This window comes from Carettochelys insculpta, chromosome 5 (genome assembly GCF_033958435.1).
Source record: "Carettochelys insculpta isolate YL-2023 chromosome 5, ASM3395843v1, whole genome shotgun sequence".
NCBI lineage: Eukaryota > Metazoa > Chordata > Testudines > Carettochelyidae > Carettochelys > Carettochelys insculpta.
Window position 1 is genome coordinate 4374179 of NC_134141.1, and position 13344 is coordinate 4387522.

Below are 13344 nucleotides of genomic sequence, written 5' to 3' on the forward strand. Positions count from 1 at the left end.
GCGACCTGCCTCCGCCAAGAGTTGTCGTTACTCTGCTTCCAGGGCGGCAGGCTGCTGGAGGCTGGGAGGGGATCAGGCATGCTGGTCAGGACTTGGCAGCATACCCCTTCCCACCCACGAGCCCTGGGCCTGAGGGGAGCTGGGCCCCACTAGGCTGGTTGGGTTAGACCACGCGGGGAAGAGTCTCAGCCCTGCAGCCCCTTCCTCTGGGACCTGGTTCTTAAACTAGTGTGGTGGGCTGGCAGGGCAGGTCCACTGCACGAGGTGGGGCAGCTGCCCACCTGCTCCTGGCTCCCTCTAGTGTGGCCGGAGAGCACACGAGTACAATACGTGGTCTTTATGTTCTCTCTGGCCAGGAGCTGCGCCTGTGCACCAGCAGAGGGCTGGCCAAATATGGGGCAATTAACCCCTCTGTTGAAATAAATCGGGAAGCCTTTCTGGCGCCTGAAATATGGGCCTGTCCCACCAAAAAGGGGACACCCTAATGGTAGGGGAACACTTAAACCTTTCTGGACATTCAATAAAGGATTTGAAAATAGCTATTCTTCTACAAAAGGATTTTACCACAAGATTACAGAAGGAGACATCTGAATTGGAATCTATTTGCAAGTTTGCAAATGTGTCAAATTTGCAAATAAATCTGAAAAATCGGGTTTTACCCATGAAAGCTCATTACCTAATAAATACATTTGTTAGTCTTTAACGTACTACAGGACTGCTTGTTTTTGTGATTCTTAATATTTAGCATTAATTTCAATCATGGCCTCAGCTAGGAACACTGTGCTTTGTCTTGAGCAGCACAGGAAGGGCCAACCCACCTATCCCGTCTCCACAGTTATACCAGTTTAGTTAAGCAGGTATAAACCCCTGTAAGAACACTCTTTGAAGGTTTGCATAAACCCCTACCATAGGGACAGAACTAAACTGCAGAAAGGGCCACACACCAGAAGAAATGCTGGAATAAGAATGATCACTTAGCAATGAAGGGTCCTGTGGCACCTTACAGACTAACAGAAAAGTTTTGAGCATGAGCTTTCGTGAGCACAGACTCACTTCATCAGATGCTGGTCATGGAAATCTGCAGGGCCAGGTATAAATAAACCAGAGCAAGGCTGGGGATAACAAGGTTAGCAGGTTACAGATCCAGACTAACACGGCTACCCCTCTGATACAACAATCACTTAGGAGATTACGTTATATTGGTTAAAATTCATCCTTCAGCTTGACCCAGTATAAGGACAACTTTGCGTTGCTATTAGGAAAGCCAGCCATTGGAAAAAGTGCAAGTTTATCTGACAAGCCACAGCTGGCCACAATCTCCTCCTACAGTAAGGAAGCATTGGTGTATCATAAATTCCTCACTGTCATGCAGAGAGACCGATGTTTTAAAACAAAGGGGATGTTGTAACACATTTGAGCCCACTATCAGAACTGTGCTAAGCAGCGAGATGGAATGGCCCTGGTCACCTGGAAACTGCTTCCATCTTGAAAGACCATAAATGGGGCATGGAAGGCCATTTGGTTTTTTTTAACTTTTTCTTCAAGACACACATGCCACCGCATAATGAAAAAGTTGTGCATTTGCTGGTTTGAGCAACTTATTCCACTCCCTTCTCTTTTGTTTTGATAAACGGTAGCTGACTGCACTATTCAAGGAAATGAAAGAAATTAATAATAAGTAATATCAAACCCAGAGCAATCAACAGGTGCAGAAACTGCACTGTTCAGTTGCCAATGGCTTTCAATCCTGACAAAACTTACTATATTTATTCTTACTGGCCTGGCCTCGCCTCATCAGAGGCTGGAATTCATTTTACTTATGTCCCTGGTAAGATTTGAACCAGATTATCCACAGAAGAAAGGCTAGTGCTTTAAAGAAACGTGCTGCCTCCCCTCCAAATGTATCATCTCACATTACTGATCATTAAATATAAACACAGTTGTTAATGTGAGAGATGGTTAGATGTGATGTACAGAGACTACTGCTTACAGAGAGAGAGAGAGAGAGAGAGAGAGAGCGCAATTACAGAACAGAGATACTGAAGTGTGGAAAAATCTCTAGAGAAGTTTGATTGCAACAATCTAATTAATTAATTAATTAATTCACTAATACCGTCACCTTTTTCCATTAAAATGCTCGAGTAAATTTCACAGAAGGGCCTCTCTATTATCACCTCATATGCATAAAGACATGCTGACTCAATACTGAATACAGAAGAAGATATGAAATTACCATTAGAACACAATTGTCTGACCAAAGTAAAGCGTTATTTGCAAGGACTGTCCTTCATTTAAACAAAAAAAAACAAAAAAAAACAAAAAAGGTCATTGGTCAAAGGCTGCGTTGAACCAACATTCCCAACACTACTTACTTGACTCTGTTGAAATTTGAGGTTCCTTCACTGACCCTTGTGTTAAGCCATCAACATCTTCATCTTCATCTGAAAAAAAAGACAAGTTTCAAGGAAGTGGTTAGCTTTTTAATTGGCAATGCGCCAAACAATTGCTTCGTCTTATTTAAAAATAGTTACATGGAAGAGACAACACCAAGAAAAGTAACAGGGCCAGCACACGTTACAGCAACAACTGCATTTCCTTACCCAGTACTTAGTTTTTTTTTTTAAATGAAAATCACTGTCGCAACCCACCAATCAGTGTACCAATGTAACACACACTGACAATAAGGAATAACGTGTAACTATGGTGAGGTCATAGCCTCAAATTCTCTCTCACTGTCTCAATATTACTACTTGAAGATTTCATCCCCTTTGCAACCTGTCATGTCTGCCTATAAATCAAAAATATACTTTCTGGTGATGTTTTAAAGGATTGTAACAGGAATCAGAGTATTAATTGTTTCTGATTAGACTTATGTGTTCAGTGAAAACAGTTCTGTGACTGAATAGCTGCAAATAACGTGAGTTTGTTTGTGCAGCTCTAGAAGAGGAAACTTAAGTGGAATTATTCCTTAAATCCTGGAGTCAGTATATTAGATGATATTTATAGTTGATACACTCACATGTTTAATCCCTACAAAATAATTCAGAGGAAATCACGGTGCTGTGATTTTGCTTTTCTGAAGGAATTGCCCTGACTGAATTTTCATGCCTGTATCTTGCTTCGCTAGCGCGGGACGGACTGAACTCCTCAAACTCCTAACAATGTTCGTCCTCCTCAGGGCAGCACTAGCAAAGTGGAAGATGAGCCAGTCCGTGTTCATGTAGCACTCACACAGTTTAACTCCTGCCCTTGGAAATCTCCAGACAATTACTGGTTGTGCGATCGGCAAAGTCCCCCACAAAGTCAGACAATAAAATAAATAATAAATAACAAGCTGACTCAAGAAGAAAAAATATCAAAGCACCACGTTAGCCAAGATAAGCCACCGGACTTGGAGGAGAGTGAGTGAGAACACCAATATAATGGACTCTTCGAAGAAGCAAAAACTCCAGGTCCATAATTTTCCCTTCTCTAAAAATGCCATGCGCCAGGATTCTCACTCCTGGAGAGTGTAACTTGACAGATCTCTCTCAGAAGAATCAGTCATGTTGAAACAAGTAGAAAAATAAATTACAGCTTACTTAATCTCTGCCTATTTATATAGGTCTTTCCCTATTTTATTACTGTAACCCACACCCTAATGTGTTAGGTCTTTATAGGATTGTCTGGTCTTGCAGCTTTGACAAATTGTGAAACTACATGATTGCCTGTAAGATCCCACGAAGTATGGGGTATTTATGAACATAAGCACACTAAGTCATTTGCCTTTTTGGACTTCTCATTGATACTTTTTAAGTAAAAAATCGATACAGTACATAATTCACCACCAAAACAAAGGCCAATGGCACTATTGTGACCTGCAATGGTGTTTTTATTTAAAAAATAAGGGAAGATTCAGATGTATGTTCATTGCCAGAAGAAACAACAAAAACAGCAGCATCCTGAATGAGTAATTAGAACCAAAATTCAGCCAGCTGCATAGTATTAATACAGGAGTACTCCAACGAAATCTCCCTTGAAAAGGAATTGTGGAACATGAAGCCCCCAGAACAGAATTCCCTCCAGACTCCAAGCAAGAATGCTTTGTGACAGCACAGGGAGCACAAGGAGCCTGCCTTTTGTACGCCTGGGAGGGAACCATCCTTTGCTGTGACCAAAAATTTCCACTAAAAACTAGCTTGTTTCTGATCAAGAGAGGCTACGCTAGCTGAGGCAGCCTAGGTCTCGACTGAGGTCCAGTAGAAGCAGGTATAATATTGCAGCTTCTGCATATATTAAGATGACTCTTGCTTGTGATGTCTATTAAACATATTTCCATGAGTGTCAAGATACACTCAAATGTCCCCTAGCCACAACAAAAATCTCAGATCTAGCATCTCAGGGAGCTCTGAAGGAATCAAGTTTCTAATATTTTCTCTCCCAAGACTAGCAAGGTTTGGTGTATTTCACTTGCCTTTTGTTCTTAAAGTATAAATGTAATTTTTTAAGAAGAAATGGTAAATTTACATTTGGGATGTTTGAAATTTAAAGCATAAAAGAAACAAGGCGATGGCATAAGAACCTTGTTCCTGGAAACTAAAAGAAACAATATGCGCACTAGAGGGCAGCAAAATGTAACTCTACCAAAAAAAATCCCTTCCACATGGAAAGGGAAATGTTTAATTACAAACAGGGAAAGCAAAATATTTACTAACATGAGCTACTAAATAAATGAGTGGGTATATCACCCTCCTCCTAGTTTGTCCAAAGATCTGGTCTGCTGTTCTCCCAATGCACACTACAACAGTTACTTGTATGGTAAATTATGAAATGTATTCCAGGGGAGGGGTAAGAAAGGTTTGACTGAAGAAAGTGCTTAAAATGCAGTTTTTTTCTCTTCCTTCCCATTGCACATGGAGATTTATTTTTCCTGTAAATGAAGATGTGATGTACTCTCCTTCAGCTCCGGAGTAAACCGGAGCTACAGGCTAAGATGGATGGACGGAGAGGGAGAAAAGAGAGAGAAAGAACAAACTCCTTTTAATCTCCCATGTCCAGTGTTTGTAAATAAACAAGCAGGTTGGAACTAAATTTTCTTTAGAACATGTTAGTGCAAGAAAACTAGGGCACTTACATATTTACTGTCAATCTCAGTTGAATTAATGCCAAATAATCAAGCACAAACAAGAATTCAGTGTAGGTATTTTGTACATCAGACTCTCCATTTAGAATCCACATCATGTAACAGAACCAACAGCCTTAGCTGGTAGTAGATTAATAGTACATCTTTAGAAAAGCCATATAACAATCATCAAACTTAGAGGATTCAGTTACATACTGAAATAAGACATGGTAAATCCACATAGTCATCACTTTTATCATATGCCGGTTTCAAAGTCTTTACCTGGTTCTGTTTGCAGGCTCTCAGATATTCGAAAACAGTGCATTTTGCTGAAATTGCGAGAAACCAAATGCACACAATTGGGGGGAAGAATCATGTTCCTTAACCTTCCGAAAGTACATTCTGGTGGTACAATAATGTAGCAAGAAGCATGAGCCTATAAACAGAGACATCAATAAACACCAGTCAAACCTCAGATGTTAAACTTTAAAGAAAAAAAAAAAAAAAAGAATTAACTCGCTATAACCAAACAGACAGTGGTATTGCAAACCAGCCTGGAACAAATTCATATTTATTGTAAATCAGTTCCTCTCCTATGCAATGAATGGAGCTCCAGCTACTTATATAAGGTTTGATTTTACCGCAATCTATTTTCACTGACATAACAGTGTGAATTCTTAACATATGAAAGCACTTAATATTAAGACATATTCTACTGAATTCTATAGGATTACATATGTGGACAAAAAGGAACAATTGTAAGATTATTTCGCATCTGATCCATTGGATTTTACATTCTGATGGTATTCACAAATGGGAAGATGATCAAAACATAGATACTCATGCGATAATTAATAGGTTATCCAGCAGGGAATCAGAGACTGCAATTTCCCCTTGGAGTTTTATTTTCATTGATAACTTCAGGAATTGCCCTTTCTGGTGCTTATGACATCAGCCCTGACTCGAGATAATTTCTACTTCTATCCTAGGCCACCTAATATTCTTCAAATTAAATTATGATAAATACATATGATAAGCTGATGAATAGAGCCAATAAAAAGAAGTTTGCAAAAAAATCCACCTTTTTGCTTTACAACCCAGGTAATCCCAGGCAAAAATATTTGGAGTAGTTCTGAATATCTAAAAGCAGTGAAAGCTTTGTTAGCTGGCACTTTATTAATCGGCACTGCCCCCAGCCACATCATCACCGTATCTTAGGGCGCACACTCCTGACTTCCTCCTAGTCAGCTGGCCATTGTGTGGCTTTCTGATGGCTGCTACTGCCCCTAGCCACAGGAGAGATGGGAGGTGGTGTTATGTGCAGCTAAGAGCTGGCCGTGGCAGAATTTTCAGTTAAGGAAGTACGAACTGGATACCTGGACTGTAAGGTGGATAGAAAGCTGGCTTGAGAGGCGGGCCCAAAGGGTAGTGGTCAATGGCTCAATGTCTGCTTGGTGGTCGGTTTCAAGTAGAGTGCCCCGAGGATCAGTTCTAGGGCCAGTACAGTTCAACAGACCTGGATGAGGGGATGGGTTGCATCCTCAGCAAATTTGCAGATGACACTAAGCGAGGGGGTCAGGTAGATACTCTGCAGGATAGGCACAGGTTCCAGAGTGACCAAGACAAATTGGAGGATTGGGCCAAAGAAATCTGATGAGGTTCAACAAGGAGAAGTGTAGAATCCCAAGCACTGTTACAGGCTGGGAACCGAGTGGCTAAGTAGCAGTGCAGCAGAAAAGGACCTGGGGATTACAATGGATGAGAGGCTGGATATGAGTCAAGAGTGTGCCCTTGTAGCCAAAAAGACTAATAGCATATTGGGGTGCATTAGGAGGAGCATTTCAAGCATATCTAGAGAAGTTATTATTCCTCTCTATTCAGCACTGGTGAAGCCATATCTGGAGCATTATGTCCCGGTCTGGGTCCCCCAGTATAAAAAGGATATGGACACATTGGAGCGGATTCAGCAGAGGGCAATGCAAATAATAAAGGGGCTGGAGCACATGACCTTTGAGGAGAGGCTGAGGGATTTGGGCTTATTTAGTTTGCAGAAGAGAAGACTGAGGAGTGATCTGATAGCAGCCTTCAACCTCCTGAAGGGGACCTAAAGAGGGTGGAGAGAGACCGTTCTCAGTGGTGACAGATGGCAGAACAAGGAGCAATGATCTGAAGTTACAGAACGAGAGGCGTAGGTTGGATATTAGGAAAAACTCTTTCACCAGGAGGGTGGTAAAGGACTGGAATGTGTTACCGAGACAGGTGGTGGAATCTCCATCCCTAGATGTTTTTAAGACCTGGCTTGACATGGTTCTAGCTGGGACGACATAGTGGGGGGTTGATCCTGCTTTGAACACGGGACTGGACTAGATGACCTCCTGAGGTCCCTTCCAGCCCCAGAATTCAATGATTCTATGAAGCTGTAGGGTTCACCATGCCCCATCCCACTACACTCACCATGCAAGCAGAGGGATCAGCAGCCTGTTCTGCCTCCTGGCCTGCTGAACCTCCACAGCAGGCAGGGGCAGAGCAATAAGCTTTGTTGTCAAGTACATTCAACTAACTAGCAACTCCCCTTCCCCATGAGCGCTGGGTAACAAAGCTTTCACTGTATTTCAGATAACACACACCTGAAACACCACTTAACTGTTTAGCCTTAAAGTACAGGGAAGTTTGCTATGATAACTGTTAAGACTCAGGGCAGCAATTCAAAAATAATTTTGTTTTTAATTATTAAATATATTTTCCCACTTTTGCTCCCCAGCTGTTTGTGTGCTATTTCCATGCACTGTTTCTGCAGTTTTACCCTCTAGGTGACTAATGATGAGAGCTGTGACCCCCACATACACAGTCAGCTGTACGTGAGTTTTCAGTCTATAAAGAGGCTTGGCTCTCTTCTGGGTGACAGAGCACACAAAGGTAAGATACTTTCGTGTTGTATGGGACACTAACACCAGCAGAACAAAGGGGTGCCCACACAATCAAATACACATTAGGAAACGTTTGGAACAGTCTCCAGGAGTCAGCAACATTCCACGCTGAAAGGAAACCGAACATGAGCAGATGAGTATGAGGCGTAACTCTTTGTTTCTTTCTTTTACAAGGGAACAAAACCCAAACTCACTTTTTGCTCTGATTTACTGAGTGTCCTCTAACAAATGACTGACTTATTCCTGGCCAGTCTTAAACACATCAAATTAAAGAGTCTTTTATTTCCACAAACCTGTTCAGTGACTTTTACATACCAGAATGCCACACCACTCACACCTCATGCCAGACAGCACCTCTGAAGAACCACAGGTTTTCTTACAGACCTCACAGCGAGCACTAGACGAAAGATTCCCCTCCCTCCAGTGATGATGGTACGTATCCTGAGAAAAGGGATCAATAGACTGCATTACCACCATGTCCCTAAATGATTAAAATGAACCCTAAAGCATTGAGGAGAAACATCACAGAATGCTGTGCATATTTAATGTCATTAATACGCAAAAGAATGAAGCATTTTCCTCTTGAAATACAGAGGAAGCAGGTTTGCAGCAGGCCATGAAAATCCCACAGAAAACGAAGGATAATGAAGTCTCACAGTCCCCTTTCCCTGAGCATTGTACTGCTTAGTTCTGTAATAAGTTCATTAATTCACAGAACAACATCTGCCATATGCACAGCATTTCCATCTTCACAGCCTATTACAGATATTAGCTCTCCAATATTCAGAGAGTTTAGAATTCGCATGTTACTGTTTAAAAAATTGACATGCGAATGTTAAACATCTTGGCTGAGAGGCAAGCAGCAGCCAGTCTGAGGACAGGGTTTAGACACTTGGAAAATGTGTGGCCTCTGTAATAACTCTCTGTACCCGACAGGGAGTGGCACATTGCACTACAACTCAAAATGCAGAAAGACCACAGGAAAATTATACATCCTTCTGAAAGGAAATCTGTGTCCAATGTTTTCAAGAGACGAGCCCGGGAATTTAAAATCCTAACTTTGCTAGACGCTAAAAGCCACAGACTGAACAGAGAGCACAGCTATAGATTATTACAAGGTGCACCTCACTCTCAGTCACCCACCCCTGAGCTGCTTTCCTCACCCTCCAAGGACTGGCAAGGTGCTAACAGGCCACTTCAGTGGTTCTCCACCAGGGGCCAGGGCCCCCAGGGGACCACAAGCAGGTTTCAAGATGTCCACCAAGCAGGGCCAGGGAGATACGGGGAGAGGGGCGGCTCCTACTGGGTCCGCCGAGCCCCAGGGAACCGGGAAGGAGGCTACAGCCGTCCCTCCCACCTCCAAGCCCTGTGGAAGTAGCATCTGCTGACACTCCCCACTGCCACCCCAGAGCCCTAGGGAAGCAGCAGCCCTGGTACTCCCCCAACCCCGCCGAAGCTCAGGGTAAGTGGCAGCTGAGTGCTCTTCGGCCAGCTGGCAGAAAAGGTCAGTGGGCGGGTGGGCCCCAAATATGGGACAATTAGTCCCTTTTAAAAAATAAGTAAAAGTTCCTAACTGTCAGGGCAGTCAAACAGTGGAATAAATTGCCAAGGGAGGTTGTGGAATCTCCATCGCTGGAGATATTTAAGAACAGGTTAGATAAGTGTCTATCAGGGATGGTTTAGACAGTACTTGGTCCTGCCGCTGGGGCAGGGGGCTGGACTCGACGGCCTCTTGAGGTCCCTTCCAGTCCTAGTGTTCTATGATTCTATGAAGTAGGGATGCCTTTTTGGCGACCCAAATACAGAGCCTTCCCGCCAAATACAGGCCAGATGGTCACCCTATCCATTATAGTGGCTAGGGCCCAGGCAGAAAGCAAAGCACCAATGCCTGGCACTGATGCTTTGGGCCTCAAGCTCCACCTCCCTGAGTTAAAGCCAAAGCCTGAGCAACTTGGCTTCATGGGGCCCCCTGTGGTGTGGGGCCCAGGCAGCTGCCCTACTAACTACCGCCTACCGCTGGGCCTGCCTTTGAGATGTAGGTTAAAACAACTCTGGCACAAATGGGCCATGGAGTTTTTACAGCTTGTAAAAGCTTCTAGCTTGGGCAGGCACCTCAGAAAGAAAAAGGCGGAGACCCCCTTGGCCACTTCGCCTTGAATGGTCCCTGGAAATGCGTGTTAATTACTTGGCTAAAGAGTCTCCATCTTGCATTTAGCTGTGATGCTCTAATGCAGCCACTTGTTCAGGGGTGTGAAAAAACACCCCCCCCCACAAGCACAGCAAGTTCCAGTGCCAGTGTAAATGGGCTCCCAGCACTGTTAGTTCCTCCCTCATTGAGCTGGTTGACAGAGAGTGATTGAAGAGCTCTTTCCCAGGCTGGTACTGGGGCCTCACTTTCACCGTAAAGCCAAGAACAGAGACTTCGCCAAAGTGTATTTCGCGGCCCTGAAGCAGGGCTCTGTGCAGATGAGGGGCTCGTCTCTCACCAACAGAAGCTGATGCAATAAAGATACTCTGCCACCCACCTTGTTTCGCCAATACCTTGGCACCGACACAGCTACACCACCACATAACAAAATATTCATTTTTATTTCAAGTTCTATACAAATATTATTTGTATGCTAAATCCATACACAGCAGATTACTCTGCATTTGCTCTTTGGCACCTATGGCTCCTGCAATAATGGACCTTTGCAAAAAAGCCTCATCTAACTTCAGTACAAGAGACAGAAGACCAACCTTTTTAAAGAGTGGCACTAACAGCAATGGTACTAAGGTCATATTTTCGCCTGATTTTCAGAAGTGCTCAACATCAGGCAGTAACTACTGACTTGTAGGGAAGCTGCTGGCTTACGCACTTTACTACCCTAATTTTCAGCACCCATGCTGGAAAATTTTGGCTAAGAATTCTAAATTAACTGTAGTACAATGGGGAGAAATGCAAGAGCTACACAAAATGCAAGCCCTCACAAAGGGCACTGCAATTTAGAAATCATCCACATTTTGTACTCCAATGGAGATGATATGCAGCCTGCCAGTTGGCTGCTACTTTTTAGCAGTACAGCTTCTCTAAACAAGGTTCATACAACGAGAAGGAAAAGTTACGCAGCAGAGGCAGCATGAGAGGAAAAAAAGGGAATTTCCATACTCCCACCTGTAAAGTGTGTGCTTTTGTTTTTGTTTTTTAAGTAAAGCTAGATTTTCTGAATGTCCCACAATATGCTCAATCTGAGCTCCACCAAGCCTGTCTTAAATACAGCAGCAGCAAACGTCAACAACAAGTTAGAACAGAAAACGGAACAGTGGTTCACAGCAAAATCCGGAACACTGATGTTCTGTAAACAACTCACAGGTGGGCCGTGAGTGTTTGGAAAAATACACTGAGGGCCTATATTTTCTGTTATTAAAACCAGATACAATGCTACTTCTTCATGTCAATGATACCCGATTAAATTACTTCATTTTGGTTTTGCTGTTGGGTTTCTTTCACTTTGACAACTTTTTTTGAACAACATTTTCACAGGCATTCTGCATAAAAAAACATTATTGTTTGGCATTCCACGGTCTCAAAAAGTTTAAAAAACATTACTATACAGGACAGATTTGTCTCTTCCTTATACACAAAGGACGGCTCTACCCAAACAGTAACAGAGAGAAAGCCGTGCTAGTCTATATACTATCAAAACAAAAAGGCAGTCAAGTAGCACTTTAAAGACTAACAAAATAATTTATTAGGTGACCTTTCATGGGACAGACCCACTTCTTCAGCCCATAGCCAGACCAGAACACACTCAATATTTAAGGAGCAGAGAACCAAAAATAATAATCAAGGTTGACATGTCACTCACAACAGAACACCCAACAGAAACTGGAGGAGGATGTTATTTTGGAGAACCGGGGGGAGGGAATTCAGTTTTGTTTGACACTGAAAGTAACCGATGTACTTCGCATTCTGTTCTAACCACACAAGTGAACACTCACGTGATCCTGATGCCCATCTTGGTGGCACTGCCGACAATCACAGCAAGCGAAGGGGAGACAATCTGTATGCACATGTAGTTCACACACTGAAAGCAACAAAGGAAACAGGAAATGTCTTTCACAACCAGGGCTGTTGCCTTTCCCCCCCCCCTCCCCCCATATAGCCTCTCTCATGCCATTTATGGTTCGGCAGAGACAGGCAAAGTGCCAGAAGTCTATCTATATTATGGCATTGGTTGTTCAATTTACTTTGCATTCAATTTATACAACTATTACTGAAATGGAAAAAGCTAGTCTGCAAGAAGGCACAGCTAATTTTGCTTGAAGGGATTTAATTATTTGTTCCAAAAAAGTAAGCCCAATAATTGGCAAGGTTCTTATAAGGCTGTCTATAGTCAGAGTCACATAAACCAGTCCTTCTCTCTATTTCTTCACATCCCTCACCTTAAAGTGGATGTTCAGCTTTAACAAAATGAAGTGGAGTTCAAGAGATGCCCATAAATAGGAGGAGCAACTTTCTCCATTTCCTACAGCTGAAGATGTCCCTACCACAGAAAAGTGCCCTAACTATAAATGATAGCCAGCTAACAAGTTGGATCTCCAAACACTCCAACGCTGAGGGGGGAAGAAGGTAAGGTGAAGAGCCACAAGCATTCCAAAAACCACATATTCCACCTCCTCCACTCCCCTGGACTCCGAGAGGGCCCAGGGAACGAACCCACACGGAGTCTTACCAAGTGTCTCTCCAAAGCAGGGCATATACCGTCCTCGGACATGGAACTGTTGATAGTGTCTTACAGCACTCCTGTAAGCCTGATGCTTGAATAAGGGACAGGCTTCCCCCCGCCACATCCTTAGCTGGACTAGGAGCAGACAGTAAAACAGGCACTAGAAGTAAATACCTCTAAGCAGAGGTGTTACATGTATGCACACAGTGGTACAGGAGGGTGAGGTGTTTGCACTGCCACTGCCTCTACAATATGTTGTGCCTGCACATTGCGAGCCGGAGTTTCGCTATCAGGACTGTTACTCAACAGCCTTCAATGGCAAGTCTAAATGACCTGAACAGTTCATTAGGAGAGGCAAAGAATTCTCACAGCACCAAAAGGAATTTGTTTTTTCTATGTGCCTCTGTCTAGCTTGTTAGGTCACCTAGGAAAGCTGGAACACCCTTCCACTGAAAGCACACAAATACAGTGTGTGCAATACACAGAGATTACAACAAACCACCCAGACTTGTAAGTGGACTCCAACAGCCAGAGAGGGGAATTTTACCCAGGGGCTATCATCTTGAAATCAACCATTTTGCTGTCTGATGTAACCGGATTCCTTATT

The 13344-nt window shown here is 43.2% G+C and overlaps 1 protein-coding gene across 1 annotated transcript in view; it reads right to left on the bottom strand.

Moving 5' to 3' along the window:
• DGKQ (diacylglycerol kinase theta) overlaps positions 1–13344 on the bottom strand; it is a 133831-nt gene that overhangs the window by 62473 nt on the left and 58014 nt on the right. The window contains exons 4-7 of the mRNA XM_074994552.1: positions 12010–12095; positions 8344–8469; positions 5384–5537; positions 2373–2441 (exon numbers count right to left, since the gene is read on the bottom strand). Of these exons, the coding sequence (XP_074850653.1) occupies positions 2373–2441; positions 5384–5537; positions 8344–8469; positions 12010–12095 (435 nt within the window). The remainder of the gene's footprint in view (positions 1–2372; positions 2442–5383; positions 5538–8343; positions 8470–12009; positions 12096–13344) is intronic.